The 17,478-nt window shown below is 43.6% G+C and overlaps 1 protein-coding gene across 7 annotated transcripts in view; it reads right to left on the bottom strand.

The window, feature by feature from the left end:
* LOC142014309 (uncharacterized) overlaps nucleotides 1–17,478 on the bottom strand; it is a 215,985-nt gene that overhangs the window by 93,828 nt on the left and 104,679 nt on the right. For all 7 annotated transcript variants that reach the window (XM_074996700.1, XM_074996694.1, XM_074996697.1 and 4 more), the window contains exons 4-5: nucleotides 14,067–14,247; nucleotides 10,582–10,746 (exon numbers count right to left, since the gene is read on the bottom strand). In XM_074996700.1, coding sequence (XP_074852801.1) covers nucleotides 10,582–10,746; nucleotides 14,067–14,247 — 346 coding nt within the window. The remainder of the gene's footprint in view (nucleotides 1–10,581; nucleotides 10,747–14,066; nucleotides 14,248–17,478) is intronic.

Here is a 17,478-nt window from a genome sequence, read left to right as displayed (position 1 = left end):
ACAAAAAAGATGTGTTCTTAAATCAGGTTAGAGAATTCACATAAACACGGGTTGAAACAGCAGTGAAAATGGTAACCAGGCTGTTAACTCAGAAAAGCAGCTCAACTGAAATATTACAGAGGAACCCAAGTTGAATATGAGCTGAGAACCAGAGCTCAGAGCCATATTTCTGTCTGCACTGCTATTAAAATCAAAATGAACTAAAACAGTTTTGCTGACTCGAGTTAAGAACACACCTTTTATTGCCATGTAGACATACCTTGAGAATATGCCACAGCTGGCCATACATCAACTATTCTTTTTTGGCTAAAGGCTCACTCTCTTATATCTTCTCCTGCCATCTCACCACAAGTTGCTATGACCCCCTTTGTTCACCCTGTTACTTGTGCAGGTGCTGTTGTTCTCTGCATCTCTCAATCTGAATATGGCCCTCTATCTTTAAATGGCAAAATGAATATGAGCAAAATTTTCAAAACGTAGATTTCCAAGAATCAAGTTAATGCACGTGTTCAAGAAAGTGTGCATATCCAACCTGTACTTGCATACCCACAACGGGTTTCTGCACATACACAGCACTGAATATTTACAGATCCCTCTGCATGGCCAGTTGCCCACTTTATGTTTAAATGTGCGCCTTTCATACAGGAAATTCCAGTAGTTGTGTGCACATTTTCCAGGTTTATCTTCTAGTGCTTGCTAGGATAGAAGAACTGGGCCACAGACTTCTCATTTTGGGAAATATTTTCCAATAGATATGACATACAGGAACAAATTAAGAAAAAGGTAATGAAACTGCAAAGAAAATGGCTTTTTGTTTAACATCCAAGATGCATTTCCTAAAGAAGGAAATATTGAAATAATTTCCAGAATACAAGAGAGTAAGAACTGGAAGAAGGTACAAAACTAAAGATGCTCTACAAAAGCAGTAGCTGAGGTGGAACAGAACAGGATGGATTCTGCCCTTTGAGAAGAATTGCTTCAGTTAAACTCTGCACCACTTCCTGCTCCCTCCAGTCTGATCTATTCTGTAAATACTGGTCAGGCAGGAAGGACAAGATTACATTTTTAAGAGAAATAACAGGCAGTAAATGGGGAAATCAGAGATAAATAAAAATTCAAAAGGAATGAAGAAAAAATGATGTCAACTAATGTGTGGGGCTGGAGGTAAAATTGCAGCAGTATCTTGGTGCAGGACATTCTGAAGTATTGGATGGGTGCAAGAAAGATAGAAAGAAACCTTATATTATTGTAAGATTATCTCTTTTCATTATACAGGTGGGGAAAGTGAGAGAAACAGTGGGGCATGTGGAAGAGACTTGTTCATACAAGGAAGCTTGTGCCAACATAGGAAACTTCTCCATCCGAATCAACCACAAGGTCAAACTCCTTCTCTGATCATCCTTTTGGGCTGAAACTAGACCTTCCTCTCCCTGCTGCCCTATTCATTTGCTGTCCGCAGTGGATCAAACATAATAATTTTCTTTTCCATGTAGCTGTGCTGCTCCACTGTTAGGGGAGGAGGGAGAAATCTATTTAAAGAGACTAGTCTTACAACAGCCCTTAAGAGTGGCTAGATTCAGGCCTGACAATATTTAAAACTTTACCCAACATGTGTCAGACATGGATTATGAGCATGACAGTCCATGGGCTGCCTTTCTTAAAATAAACAATGGAGGTATTGAATTCCAGGCCAGCAAGACTCTTGTGCCATTTCATGCAGCATGGGTCCTTGCATCAGTCACAATCTGTCTGGAGGGAACAAGAATACAGTTCCCATTTGGTGAATGACACGCTGCAGGCCCTCCTGACAGCCGTGGAGAGGTACTCAGTGAAGTGCTGCCAAGTAAGTAAGGCAACAATCATAGATTCAGGACAGAAAATGAAGGACATTTCCCTATTCAGAAGGGATTCAGGAAGGGAGAATGGATTTGCCATTTGGAATCTAGCCAGGACACCAGAGCCAACCTCCTTCCTCCTAGCAAGGATTCTCTAATAACCATGGAAAGGAAGCAAATGCACATGTGAAATACCATCCTTGATGAGGCCAGCACTTAGGGAAGATAATCAAAGCCCTTGGTTAGTACTTGAAACCACTTCTAGCAGCTTCACTAACAAGGGAGCTTTTTGTCAGCAGCCCTGAATTCAACTGGCTTTGCGTCATACTGCTGAGCGAGAGCTGGTGAGGTAAAGACTCCCCTCTGTTCAAAGCAGAGGCCATGGATTTTGAGGAGGAAGACAACAGAAAGACAGGAGCAGTTTGACAGATTGTCTTTTTCCCCATTAGAATACAAGGTAATAAATGCAATAAAAAAATTTAAATGGCAGCCACTCTGAGGAATAGGCATGCGATACATTTGTGGTGTTTGCTACCCATACCAACTGAATCACATTAAACAGAAACAGTTTTTTTTCTGAAGCTGAAAATAAATGCAGGAAGGCAAAAAATATCAGTCCATGAAGAGTCAGCTTTGCTTCTTAGGTTTGTCCTGCATTGAAGATATTTTCACCAGACTAGCTGCACTGATAAAGACATGATGCATTGTTGCATGAAGTGGTATGCTGGTGCACCTTTGTCCTGTGTCAGCCTGCATCTATGTCATTGTGGTTACACCAGTGGAAAGACACCCTCAGTGTAAGCAAAACACTGGACCGAAAATTGACCTGCAAATCCGTCCACAAAATAGCCTTCTCTGTAGGATAGCACACTGAACGGCCCAAATAGCTAACAGGGGAAGAACTCACTCCAAGTCTGGAATAGGTTTTTTTTTTTTTTGGTCTTTTGTTTTTTGGACTTTGTTTTTTCCTGGGTACTAACAATTTTGCAAGGTCATTATCTTTGCTCTTCTATGGACCTATTACATTATCAATCATTGTGCCTTCTATCTGGTGCTCTAAATGGAACCTACAGTTGTGAATCTAGAAAAAGAGATGTGGCATGAAAGGAATAAGGGCAAGATTTTGACTTCCTTCCACTCAGTGAGTGGTACCCTACTTCATCTGCACTTCCTGAAATAACTCACTGATATGACTGATATGAAATAACACTGATATGACTCAGTGGGAGTCAGTGGCTGTGTCTACACTAGCCCCAAACTTCGAAATGGCCATTTGCATGGCCATTTCGAATTTTACTAATGAAGCGCTGAAATGCATATTCAGTGCTTCATTAGCATGCGGGCGGCGCTTCGAAATTGACGTGGCTCACCGCCGCGCGGCTCGTCCCAACGGGTCTCCTTTTCGAAAGGACACCACCTACTTCAAAGTCCCCTTATTCTCATCTGCTCATGGGAATAAGGGGACTTTGAAGTAGGCGGGGGCCTTTCGAAAAGGAGCCCTGTCGGGACGAGATGCGCAGTGTCGAGGTGCATCAATTTCAAAGTTCCTTGGCCACCCACATGCTAATGAAGTGCTGAATATACATTTCAGCACTTCATTAGTAAACTTCGAAATGGCCATTTGCGTGGCCATTTCGAAGTTTGGGGCTAGTGTAGACGTAGCCAAAGACTAACATGTATTAGGCAATTATTAGCTTATCAGGTAATAATTAAAATTGTTAGTCTTTAAGGAGCTACAGGACTGCTTGTTTTTTGTGAAGCTACAGACTAATATGGCTACCCCTCTGAGACTTCTTGGCTTACCTCCAGTGGACAAGGAGAACAATTGATCACCGCCCCTTTATAACAGCACTTAACATATCTGAAAACTTATGTCCCCTCCCCACCCCCCCCGTCTTCATCTCTCATGGCAAAACACATCCCAGTTTTTAAACCTTTCTTCAAAGCTCAGGTTTTCTAGTCCTTTCATCATTTGGCTGCTCTCCTGCAGAGTCTTGAATTTGTGCACGTCTTTTCTAATGTGTGATGTCCAGAATTTGGATAGAGTGTTCAAGCTGAGACTCACCAATGTCAAGTAGGGCAGGAAAGTTATTGCTGCGATTTATATAAATAACTTCTGTTAACACCCTAGAATGTTAGTCTCTGTTGCAACTGCATCACATTCTTGACATATTCAAGTATAACCCCAGATCCATTTCAACAATACTTCCACTTAGCCAGGATTCCCCGTTTTACATTTGTGCATTTTGATTTTGCTTTACTGAGTAAAGCACTTTGCACTACATTTATTGAATACTATCTTGTTGAATTCAAATTGGACCAGTGGATTTCACTTTCCAGTTGTAATTCTAATAGGAATGTAACCCTTCTGAAAGGGAATTCAAAAGACCTCTGGGTTTTGTGTGCGTATGTGTGTTATTTTCCCCCATCTTTCTCTTTGACTAACACTTTTACACCGACAGGCCTCAAGTCTCCATATATATTTCATTACTTTCCCCCATCTATTCTTTACACCTAACCTGAGACTTATAAGATGAAACTACGTTGCTTCTTTCAGCAATTTGTCTCAAAAACACACATGCATCTCTTGGCTATGAGGAACTTCCTCAAATGCAATTCTGTTTCCCTACACAACTTAGATTCTACTTCTCCCACCTCAACCTTGGTGACAGCCTTGATTCTGCTACTACCACGAAGCTCCCTATCTCAGCAATGACACATTATCTGCATATGTCACTACTCTGAATCCACATCTAGTTAAATTCTCACATAACATGTTTGTGTCTTCTCACCTTAGCTATTATAGCCTCTTCTCATGGGCTTTCCCAAATCCCAATTCTCCATATGTGGTCAGAAGGCTATCGTCCACCTTCTTACAAACCCTTGTCCTCAGAAACCTTCATTTACTCTATTCTCATTTCAGGATACAGTCCAAAATTGCTTTCCTTGTTGTGCACACTTGGGTGGATTTGCTCCAGCTACCTGTGTGAACCTCATCTGTCCCCTTCTCCACTAACTCTGACCTCCCTTTGTCCTTTCACATCCTCCCATCAGTACTGGTGCAAGAGAGTTCTCCTCTACAGCTACTCTGTGTATTTTTCCACCCCATGTATGCTCCATCTCCTTTCAAATCTCACACCATCTTCCTTACTTATACTTCTGAATTTCTTACTCAATCATAACAAAAAGCAGTCAAGTAGCACTTTAAAGACTAGCAAAATGGTTTATTAGGTGAGCTTTCATGGGACAGACCCACTTCTTCAGACCATAGCCAGAAAGCTCACCTAATAAACCATTTTGCTAGGCTTTAAAGTGCTACTTGACTGCTTTTTGTTTTGATAGTGTATAGACTAGCACGGCTCCCTCTTTGTTATTACTCAATCATGTGTTATTTATTTTTTAACTCTGTGAAGCAGTTTGGTTTACAATTTGCTTGACAGATGCAACCCACATAGGTTCATTGTATTCACTTTCAGCAGGGCTACGCACCTATTGGAATTGCAATTAACAGTTGAAATCCATTGGCACAATCTGAAATTTCAGTCGACTTTATTCTGATCAGCCTTTCATTAAAGTCTACAAAGGTTCCACTGCATGTGTGCATTCTAGCAAACACACACTGTACAAATACGTACTTCTAGCTTTCAGGGATCTTCCAGCTGAGCTCTGGCTTTTGGCAAGTGAAGGATTGCAGCCAGTACATCTTATTACATGGGTGGTCGAGTTATTGAACTCTATTGACAAAGGGCTGGATTTTCCAGCAAGACGGAGCTTCATTAAAATTCTACAGAGACTGAAAATTCAATAATCTCACTCACAAAGCACTGTATGAGTAGGGCTGATTAGGCAATTTCTCTCTCATTCCACTTCTTTTGCTAAAAGCGTTGTTACTGCTTGTTGGTACAAAAAGACAATCATTAAATGAGCATTCACTAAAGTTGATTAAGCAGAAAGTTTTAAAGGTGCACTGGTTCCTTTCTCAAGGCCTAATTGAGGCCTTAAAAAAAAAGCCAACCTCACAACACCCTGTTATTCTAAGTTGCATTTTTAATATGTGGATCTGGCAAATCCATTCTGTTTTTCTTTTCTTTTCTTTTCTTTTTTCCTTCTTTCCTCATATATCCCTCCCCAATGGCCATTCTTCCCCAGGACTTCAGTGCTGACCTGCTGCTGGAGAGAATAGGGAATAGACTCTTTGTCTGTATAATAGATCCCCTTCCCTTGTAAATCCCAGCTCACCCCTATCAGCTGGCCTCAGAGAGAGCTCTACCTATATAACCTGATGATGTCCCACCTCATCATCTTGTTCCTGTGGTAGGAAAAAAATGGATTAAATGCTGAAGTCCTTACACTGGACTTACTCAATCCTTACTCAAACTCCCAGTAACTTCAGTAGTTTTGCCTAAGTAAGGACTGAGTAAAAACTGAGCAAAGAACTGAAACAGATTCCAAAGGAAGGGTCTGAAACACTGGGGCAACCATCTCTCCCTGTCCCAAATACAGGACAGGGAGATATGTGGGGGAGGGGCAGCTTCGCCAAGCTCCAGGGAACCAGGAAGAGGGCGGCAGCTGTCAGAGCTCTCCAGGAGCCCTGGGGAAGCCAGCCAGAGCTCCCCGGGAGCTCCGAGGAAGAAGCGGCTGCCTGCACTCCCCAGGAACCCCAGGGAAGAGGCAGCCGCCTGCAATTCCCTGGAGTCCCAGGGAAGCCACAGCGGCCAGCCTCCCTGGGAGTCCTGGGGAGACGCCTGTGATCCCCTGGAGCCCTGGGAAAGCCACAGCTGCCAGCCTCCCTGGGAGCCCTGGGGAAGCAGCAGCTGCCCACGTGCCCCCTGCTTCCCCGGAGTGAGGGGCTGTGTCAAATATAGGACAATCAGTCCCTTTTAAAAAAAATGTGGGAAGCCTTTTTGGTGTCCCAAATACGGGGCCATCCCACCCATCTGGAATGGATGGTCACCCTATGAAACACCCATCAGAGAGATTAGTCAGGAACAGCCAGGTGTGACCTACAAAGGTGGTATGAAAGGGTAGGAGAAAGGTTAGAAGGTGGGTAATGGGAATACTGCTCTCAACAGTCCTGCAAAGACAAGAAGAATTAGCCTAGATGACCGAAATGATCTTTTTCTGAATCTGACATTTGGCCAATCTGCCATATCAACTTTCAAACTAAGTTTTGTCTGACACAAGTGTACACTGGATAGATAGCTCCAGGACAAAATGATGCTGCTTGAGTGAGGTGGGAATTCACAGACTACTGCCTTCAGTAGCGCACGACTTCCTTCAGTGGGGGGAAGCAAGTCTTCATGAAGCATCTCCTGTACTCTAGCATCTTGTCTGTACGTCTAAAGCCTGGTTAGGCAGCTGTCTTCTACTGGTTATCCAAAAGAGCCATTTGCCAGCACAGCAATACCCAGCTCGACATATACAAACAACATAAATTCTTAGAAACAGCGATAAGTCCTGTGGCACCTTATCGACTCACAGATGCATCAGATGAAGTGGGTCTTTGCTTATGCTCCAACAAATCTGTGAGTCGATAAGGTGCCACAGGACTTACCATTGTTTTTGTGCACACAGACTGTTTTTGCACCATACACACCCGTCTGATAGTTATGAATTCTATTTAAATTTTTGCTGTTTCTCCGAAAGGGGATCTTAATGTAAACTGCAGGAAGCATGCAATTCCCAGCACTAGAGGGCAGGAGAAGCTAACATTTTCATGGGTGAAGGCTCAGCAAAAGAGAAGCAGCAATTTGATGGGTCCTACTGCTTTTCTTCATCCTCCTTTTCTTCATGTTCCTTGAAACAAGAGTCATGGCAAGGTTATTTTGTAAAGAGAGTATATCTGCTCTCCAGATTAAACTAGACACATCTAGGTAAAAATGTGTGTGTCAGCAGGTCTGTAGGAACATCTCAAATCCAAACAAGGAGCTGATATGCTGGGCAAAAAAGGGCCATCTTTGCACAGACACTTTTCTGACTGCAACTGGACTTTGAATTAAAAATAAGTAGTTGCTGGATCCAAAAGACAAAGTAGGAGATTTTCTTACCCTCACGCGCTTCTGGGCCCTCAACAAAGGAAAAGACTTCCATCTAGCCTTAATGATCATGGTCTAACAGAGGTGCGGTGGGAAACACAAACCTAGCTCTGGAGAGGTAGGGTCTAGTGCTGCCAATTAACTAAAATAAAATGTTACTTCATAGCAACAAGTAAAAATGCCCTGAAGTGGAGAAAAAGCTTGAGATGGCCTGATCCTCAGTTAGCATATATCAGCATTGCACTGTTGACTTCAGTGCAGTGACACTGACCCCAGTTTACACCAGCAGAGGACCTGGGCCAGATTCTTTTGAGAAATACAAACTGAGAATAAAAAATCTCGTTTGTGTGGCCCACATGATGAAAATACAGCTGTTTTCATCAATCATAATTTCATAAGGATGTTTAGGATCATTACGCTTGATTATTCTGATCTCATTTAAAACAGAAGTAGGTGCTTCATGCTGGAATTAGACGAATCAATAATTTACCATATTTCAGCTTTTCAGAAACACTCACTGATTGATTTAATCTCGCCGCCCCCCTGTGAGATAGGGAAGTGTAATCATGCCCATTTTCAAGACAAGGCAATTGAGGCACTGAAAAGGGAAGTGACTAGCCAAGGCCACACGTGGAGTCAGTTGATATGTTCACACTGGATTTTAAAGCCTGTGACAGCAAATCTCAGGCCCTGGGTCTACAGACTTGGGCTTGCACTATGGCACTAAAAAACCGCTGTATACATAACAGGGCTTGGGCTGGAGCTCAAGCTCTCAAACCAAGCCACCACCACAGGCTTCAAAGCCTGAGCCCAGACTGTCTACCCAGCTGATTTGAGTGCCAGAGCACATGGCATGTGAGCCTCTCTCTGTAGACCAGGCTCCAAGACTTGCTGCTGTGGGGTTTCAAATGCAGCATGGACCACCCTGTGTCAGCTAGGAAGAATTCAAGAATTCCTTCCCCCTGCCCTCAGCTCTGCTCCCTTCTGCTCCCTGACTAGTACCATTTACCACACCAACCCCTCTTGCTATGTACAGACAACAAATCTGATTACTTCTTCAGCTCAAAGGATGTCAGCTCCTTCCTCAATGCCATCCAGCTGGAGATGTAAAAAAGAGTGTTTTAAGATAGTGATGGAGAGGTGCAATGAATCCCACTAGGCCATGGGAACTAAGCCAGACAGCATGTCTGCTGGAAGCAGGCCTGCCAACAGGGCAGTCGGGGAGAGGGGCAGGGGGCAGTTGCCCCTAGGCCTCGCATTTCAAAGAGGCCCAGAGCGCCAGCTGCCAGCACTGCTACTTTGGCAGCAGCGGCGTCTGGAGCTCCAGGCCCCTTTGAACTGCCACAGCCATGATGCTCGAGCTGCATGCAGCTGTGATAGGGTCGCGGGAGGCCCAGTGCCTGAGCCTGGATGGCACTGAGGCCCCAATGCCACAGTCCCCACCTCTTCCTCCCTTGGCCCTTGTCTTTCCAGGGAGTGGAGCTGCCCCCCCCTCCACCTTGCCTCAGGGCCCATAGTGTCTGTTGGTGCCGCTGGCTGGAAGAGCTCTTATGTGGAGTCTCTTCTGTCAGTTAACCAGCTAAGCTAAGCAGGAGTACTGCCCAAGCTAACAACTGAATAAGTATCCACCTGGGATATAGAGAAGTACAGTCTGTAGACAGGCACACACGTACCCAAAAGCATGGCAGTGGGAAGGAAAATTAGTCCTATAATCCCACAGTTTCCAGTAAAAACTTTTCCTCTGTAACAATAGTACTGGTCTGGGTTTTATGCTTCTCTGGGTGCATCTACACTAGGAACTAACTTCAAAGTTAACGTTGAAGTTAGGTGCTACTTTGAAGTAGCCAGCAGAGTCTACACGTTTTCCCTTAACTTTGAAGTAAAGGAGACCAGCTATGAAGTCTTCAGTCCATTCCCCAGAATAGAGTAGTGCCCTACTTTGAAGTTTAACTTCGAAGTAGGGTGTGTGTAGATGCTCAACTTCAAAGTCTGTAACTTCCAAGTTGTACTTCAAAGTAAGCAACTTTGAAGTTATTTTTGTAGTGTAGACACGGCCTCTGAGTTTCAATTCTCAGCCTTCTGCTCCTTTCTGACTCTCCTCTCCTTATTGATCATCTTATTCAACTTTTAGCTCTAGGCATTACTTTTAGAATACTACAGTCCAATGCTACTCACCTGGTCAACTCATCCGTGATTTTCCTCTGCTCGCTATTTCTGCTTCTTTGGTCAAGTTAACATCTGACTTGGATTCTGAGACATCAACTAAATGTCTCAGAACCCAAACTGCCTCTTATGAGCAAGAAGAGCATCCTCCAATCCACCCCGTCTCTTCTCTCACTCTTTCTCCATCTATTTTCCTATGCATTTTGCTTATCCTTGGAGTCACCCTTGACTCAAACTCCCCCCTCAAATAAATTTGCCTGCCCCCTTCTCTGCACCATGCCTTTTGAAAGCCATGGCCTTAACTCCACCTCTGCTGAATGCCTCAGCCAGGCCACCCACCTCTTCTGCCATCATCGTGGCAACTCCCATGGTCTCCACAAGTCTCAGTTCCTTTAGCATGTGCTCAGGAAGCCACCGCCCTCCTTTTTCACTGAATCCTCCAACACAGACCCTGGCTCAGCCTGGTGTTTGCTTTCCAAACCTTCACATGCACTCGCTCACTTTCTGGATCTCCCAACCTCACACCTTCCCCTCATGAAGGCACTAACCTGCTTTCTGTTCCTCCCCACCATCCATCCAGCATTGCTTGCTTCTGGCTTTTAGCTCGGCCTTCTCTGCATGTCTGCCTCTTCATCTTGGTGTAGACTGCATGGTCCTTGTATTTAAAACCTGTCATTTGATTGGTTTGCAAAGCTCCATGCACTCCTGCAGCACTGTGAGATTAGTAATTGAAAACAACTATTTAGTAGTCATAAGTGTAATTAAAAGGGTTTCATGTGTATGAGACCTTGATTCAGCATGCATCTAACTTTAAGTATTTGGCCTATGTTGTTGACATCAATGGGTCTGCTTGCTCACTTAAAGTTAGATGTGTTCTTATGCACCTTGTTGAATCAGCACCTGATATGCCTTCTAATGACAGGCCAGTAGAAATGGTAAGGAACTTCTGCTGTCAGCTAAGGAAGGTTTTCCTTTAGGTTGTGTGACAACAGCACAGGAGGACTAGGCTTATAATCCTGGCTCCAAATTTTAAGGCCTGACCCACAGTCCATTGGATTTCCATTGACTTAAAACTATTTTGGATCAGGTTTTTTAAACAGAAATTGTTTGTTGTCAAAGGTACATGAATTAATTACAGACTGAACCCTGGACAGTGCAGTTCTCTGCAGATTTGTTGCAGATATATTGGACTGGCCTCATACACACTCCTCCATGATTTCCCAATCATGTCTCTATAATACTTGGAAAATGGAATCCTGGGTCTGAACTGAATTTTGGGCTCACTGCCCATGTTAAAAAGCATTTTGGTGTAAGATTGGTATGAAAGAAGCAACGCAATAAAGTTGTATTGTGCAAAAAGTAATCAACTGATTGTTTTTGTTGCTGTTGTTTTTAAGTGCTAAGCACCATTGCAGGCACATTTCTTATCAGCCAAAGTACCAATCAAAAGCAATTGCAAGAAAAAATTGCTCACTGGTGAGGCAGGGGTGAAATAGCAGCGGTTATGTGCCTCCCTCCTGTGATGGTATTAGTATGGCTGCTAGGAAATATATGTTTGAAAATGTCAGGGAAAGTGATTTGTCTGTGACAGAAGCTCTGCTTTAAGAAAAGAGAAAATGAAAACCACAACCACATGAAAATGAAGACTCCTTGTAATGAGCTTCTGATGCCTTCTAGAAAACCAAGAAGGGCTTTTAAAGTACACACAGCCCTTGTGCCATATCATTATATTTTCAGCTGGTTTTTTTTCTCTCTTTTTAGTATTACCAAGGACATTATTTTCATTTAACTTAAAGCAGGATCTTTGTTGTTAGAACTAAATTAGAAAGCTGTGTGGTTCACTACAGGCTGCACTGCTCCAGTTCTGGCAGGAAGCAGATTGTGTGAGAGAAGCTTACTTGATCCTACACAGTGATCCCTGTTCAATGCCACAGAGAGATGAATAGTAACAGAGAGGTAGCGGTGTTAGTCTGTACTCCAACAAAACAAAGCAGCTGAAATGTAGCACTTTAAAGACTAACAAAATGATTTATTTGGTGATGAGCTTTTGTGGGACAGACCGACTTCTTCAGATCAATCTCATTTCCAAAACAGACTGATGTGTGTAAGTACAGAGGACCAAAAAGAAAAAAATTGCAATAAAAACTGCCAAATCAAATAGGATGGAAGGAAGGGAGCAAGAGGTGATGGGATGTTAATTGTCCTGTCCGAGATAATTACGAGCATCAAAGAAAGGGAAGCAGTCTTTGTAATGCGCGAAGTAGTTGATGTCTCTGTTCATACCACGTGTCAGTGTGTTGGATTTGAATATGTACTCTAACTCAGAAAACTCACGCTCTAACATCGACACCATCCTCTACTGGAACCCCCTGACTGCTACACTTACCTACATGCCTCCAGCTTCCATCCAGCTCACACCACACTATCCATCACTTACAGTCAAGCCCTTAGATACAATCACATCTGCTCTGATCCTACTGACAGAGACTGAAAACTACAAGACCTCTACCAAATATTTATAAAAAGCTGAATTACACAGGAGATGTAAAAAAACATCTGACAGGTCCAGATGAATACCCAGAAACCAGCTACTTCAAGATAGGCCCAAGAAGATCAACAACAGAACACCACTTGTCATCACCCATAGCCCCCAATTCAAACCCCTGCAATGCATCATTAAAAATCTATAACCTATTCTGGACCAGGATGCTACACTACAGAAGGCTCTAAGTGACAGGCCTGTCCTCTCCTATAGACAACCTCCTACCCTGAGAAAGATTCTCACCAGCAATTACAGCCTACACCACAATAACACAAATCCTGGAACTTTTCCTTGCAACAAACCCAGCTGTCAACTTTGTCCACATATTTATTCTGGGGATATCATCACTGGACCTAACCATATTAGTTACAAGATTAAAGGCACATTCTCCTGCACTTCCAGCAACATTATATGTGCTGCTTTGTGCCAACAATGCCCTGACACTAAGTACATTGGACAGACTGTGCAAAACCTTCGCCAAAGAATAAATGGACACAGAGCCGACATCAAGAAACTCAATACACATGAGCCTGTCAGTGGACACTTCAATGGAGTGGGCCAGTCACTTAAAGACCTGAGAATCTGTGTCCTGCACCACAGAGAACTTAACAACAGATTAGAGCATGAGTTTTCTGAGTTAGAGTGCATATTCAAATTTAACACACTAACACGTGGTATAAACTGACACATCAATTACCTCACACATTACAAAGACTGCTTCCCTTTCTTTGATGCTCGTAATTATATCAGACAGGACAATTAACGTCCCCCCACCTCTCACTCTCTTCCTTCTATCCTATTTGATTTGGCAGTTTTTATTGCAAATTTTTTCTTTTTGGTCCTCTGTACTTATATATGTCGGTCTGTATTGGAAATGAGATTAATCTGAAGAAGTGGGTCTGTCCCATGAAAGCCCATCACCGAATAAATCATTTTGTTAGTCTTTAAGTGCTACATTTCTGCTGCTTTGTTTTGACAGAGAGAGGAAAATTACCTGCTGATACTCCCAGGGAGCACAATTTGGTGATCTGTTTAACCATGCGCACATGGGCATGGGCCATTATGAAGCATTATGGTCAAGTGTCCCGTATGAAACCACAGCTCTAATGCGTGCAGATGAACTGAGTTGCGGAGGGTGGGTATGAGACACTTGTGTGGTCCCTTGATTTCAGCCTTCACAGCAGGCTGATCTGACACCTGACACGCTACCAGACTAACTGAGGACTGTAGGAGCACAACAGCACTCTGCTGGTCTCCTTCCCATCAATCACACTCCCCACACAGCACCTGTAGGCTAGGAGATGTGGCACAAGTTGTGCTATTGCTACACTGCCTGGAGATTATTCTATGCAAGGGGAATCCACAGCTGTCTGCTTAAACCTGCTTTCCAGCCCTTTTGCTCTGCTACTGACTGGAAAGGGGACCAGCATTTGGCCCTGCACACATATAAATTTCAATTAAATTACAAAAGAATGAAAGTAAGCATCTTACCCACTCAGGCCAATTATACCCTTGGGCACGGATGCCCAGAGAGGCTTGTTCTTGTCTTGGATTTCAGGATGCCCATCCAGAGCCAGTCTGGTAGTTGATACAGTACCATCTGACAGTCTTCCACCATATCTCCCTGTAGGAGTGTGAGGGTTTCCCATTCTCTCACAATGTTCATGTGAAGCTGCAGACAGGACAAAACCACTGAAGAATAATAATTAGAACAACAAACCACTGGAGAAAGACAGTAAAGTATCAAATGAAAAGATGCAAAGATTGGCATTTAAACATTTACCATTGCACAGCTCATCAATGAGATGGAGCAGCCTGGGTATAGTAAATGTACAAACATTGCTTCCCCATGTGGACTGCAGAGATATAATGCAGCAATTATGCATTTTAGTAGGCACCTATTGCCATGCCTTCAATTCTGCTCCAAGGAGTGCTGTTTGGAATTGTGGGGGAGTTGGTACAATACGTGGATGCAGGAATAGTTGGAGGGATTGTATGTGAATTGCACCAGTGGTTTTATTTTGATATTCATACTACTGTGCACCAAAACAGTCTTGTTATTTATCTACTTTCTGTACTTGGATTTATATGCCAGATAAAAAGGGTTGGAATCTAGCCTGCAAATGCATCTACTGCAGGTTAAACAAAACCATGAAATCAGACTGTCGCCAGAGCCCTGAAGCTCAACAAATCTGGGGCAGGCAGCTAGGTCCCAAGCTGTGGGCCCTATCATCAGCCTCTTCTCTTTCAGATCAAGGGTAATTTAGTTTTTGTACCACTGCTGATTTAGGAGCATGTCAGGAGGAGAGAGGCAGTGTCTCAGGTAGGAAGATCCCAAATGTGGGGCACATGGAGCTACTGTGGTAAGAAATGGGGCTAGAAACATCTCAGTTTCAATATTTAGCTTTGCAAGAGGCTGCCCAACCTTCCAGCATGCACAAGTCAGAGAGAACAGATCTGTTTTCCTTTCCATGGGTAACAGCGAGACACTGAGGCCTGGGATCCCCTTCACTTGTTTGTCATGTGCAGTTATAAAGCTAAGCACTTACACAGCTTCTGTTGATATTTTCCAAGCACTGTCTTATTGTTAACAAACTCATCAAGCTGACATAAGGCTGGACACAAACTTATATTCAGCTCCTTCCCAAACCTAGTTCCTCATTCCCTCTTCCCCCTCCACTCCCAGCTCAGTTATTCTGTGCAGTGGCTTCTCAGGACAAGGGCATACAAATGCCTCCTACTCAAACGTCTGCTGCTGCCACTTCTTTTCCCATCTATCTGGCGTCAGCTACTCTATGAACACCTGAGGTAGCAGGGAAAGGGGAGTCATGAAATCTAAATGGGAAGGTTTATGTTATGAATAAACAACAAACCTTGATCTATGCAAACAGCAGGTCACTACCTTTTTTACGAGGCTATATGATATGCTGTTTCAGCAGAGACATCAGAATTTGGCTAGGCAGGAAAGAGGCCCACAAGGACTAAGGGGGCTGGGCTCAAGTTTATTCTTCTCTTCTTGTATGTATCTATCCAAGGACAAATTCCTTCAACACTGGGGATTTTAGAATGATCAGAGCCAGCTCTCTGTTTAACAACCGTGCCATCCCATTGGCAGGAATCCCAAACATGCTTCAAAGAATCTACACCAAGTATGGGTTTGACTAATTTGTCCTCTAGTCTGCGTCTTGTTTTGAGAATGAGCTCACCCACCTCAAGGGCCCATTTAAAATGGACTTTTGACTCCACGCAGGGCCAGTGACTCATGTAATCTTCTGTAATTAAGTGTCCCATCTTAGCCTTGCTGAAGTCAATGGCAAAACTCCACCTGAGTTTCACACCCCTCATGTGCCAACATTTTCTTCCCCTTCCAGGTAAACCTCAAAGCCCAATCTGTACTTATTCTCCCACACCAAAGGGGCCCTCACGGCAACATAAGCCTATGTATATGCTAGCAGAGAGCTAGAGCTAGACTACCAACTGCCATTTTACCTCACCATGTGACAACATTGAGCCCCCTTCCCCTCTGCTTTCTAATAAGAAAGTTAAAATGATTCCCCTAAAATCCTGACTGCTAGAAGACACCAGAGAGACTTATGGCTAAACTATGGAATTAGGAGTCCTAGATTCTAGCCCCAGCTATGCTGCTGACCTGTTATTTGACTTTGGGCAAGTCCCTTCATCTTTTTCTGCCTGTTTCCCAATCCCTAAAATAGGGATAATACTTATTACTTTGAGATTTTAGGGTGCTAGAGGAGCACAAATTTCAGCTCATAGGGCTGTAAGGGACTTCAAAAGATCACCTAGTCCAGCCTATTGTGCTGTGTCAGAACTGAATAAGCCTAGACCACCCTTGACAGTAATTTGTTCAATCTGTTCTTAAAAACTCCAGTGATGGGGATTCTACTGATTGCCGTGGGAGCTTATTCCCCTTCTGAACTGCACTTAGGCTGTGGCTACACTAGCCCCCACCTTTTGGAAGGGACATGCTAATGACCCACTTCAGCAGATGCTAATGAGATGCTCCATGAATATGCAGCACCTCATTAGCGTAATGGACACTGAACACATTTCAAAAGTGCCGCTTTCAAAACGCATGCCACCCGCGTAGACAGGGGCATTTTGAAAGGAACTCCTGGACTTCGAAAGCCCCTTCTTCCTAAAACCAAATGGGAAGAAGGGGCTTTCGAAGTCTGGGGGATCCTTTTGAAAGGCCCCTGTCTCCATGGGTGGTGTGCATTTTTAAAGCAGCACTTTCGAAAATGTGCATAGCTGCCATTATGCTAATGATGTGCTGCATACTCATGGTAGCACCTCATTAGCATTTGCTGAAGTGGCTTATTAGCATGTCCCTTCCGAAAGGTGGGGGCTAGTGTAGCCACGGTCTTATAGTTAGCTTTTTTTCCCCCTAATAGCTAACCTCAATCTCCTTTGGCCAGATTAAGTGTTTTATTTTCATGTCGTTCCTCCAGTGGACATGAAGAACAATTGATCACAGCTGTCTTTGTAACAGCCCTCAACATAGCTGAAGACTTATCAGGTTTCCCCTCCCTCCCCTCTGCCTTAGCCTTCTTTATTCATGAGGAACCATGGTTAGTTGTTTTAGTCTATCCTAAACTGTGTGGTTTGTAATTTAGCCTTTAAATCAGCTTCTGCATTTAATGATTGGAAGATAGCTAATGTGACACCAATATTTAAAAAGGGCTTCAGAGATGATCCTGGCAAGTCCAGACCAGTAAAATTCTAACATCAATACTGAGCAAATTAGTTGAAACTACAGTAGATCCCCTAGTTACATGAGGATTGCTTTCCTGGGCAACCTAGTGTAATTCAAATTTCATGCAAGTTGGGGGGAGCCATAAACCAGGCAGCAGCCTGGATCTTGGCTCCCCTGGGCTTGCGGGAG

This window comes from Carettochelys insculpta, chromosome 6, assembly GCF_033958435.1.
Source record: "Carettochelys insculpta isolate YL-2023 chromosome 6, ASM3395843v1, whole genome shotgun sequence".
In the NCBI taxonomy this organism is placed as follows: Eukaryota; Metazoa; Chordata; order Testudines; family Carettochelyidae; genus Carettochelys; species Carettochelys insculpta.
The sequence above is the reverse complement of the archived record's forward strand: the minus strand, read 5'-3'. Positions and strand labels throughout refer to the sequence as shown.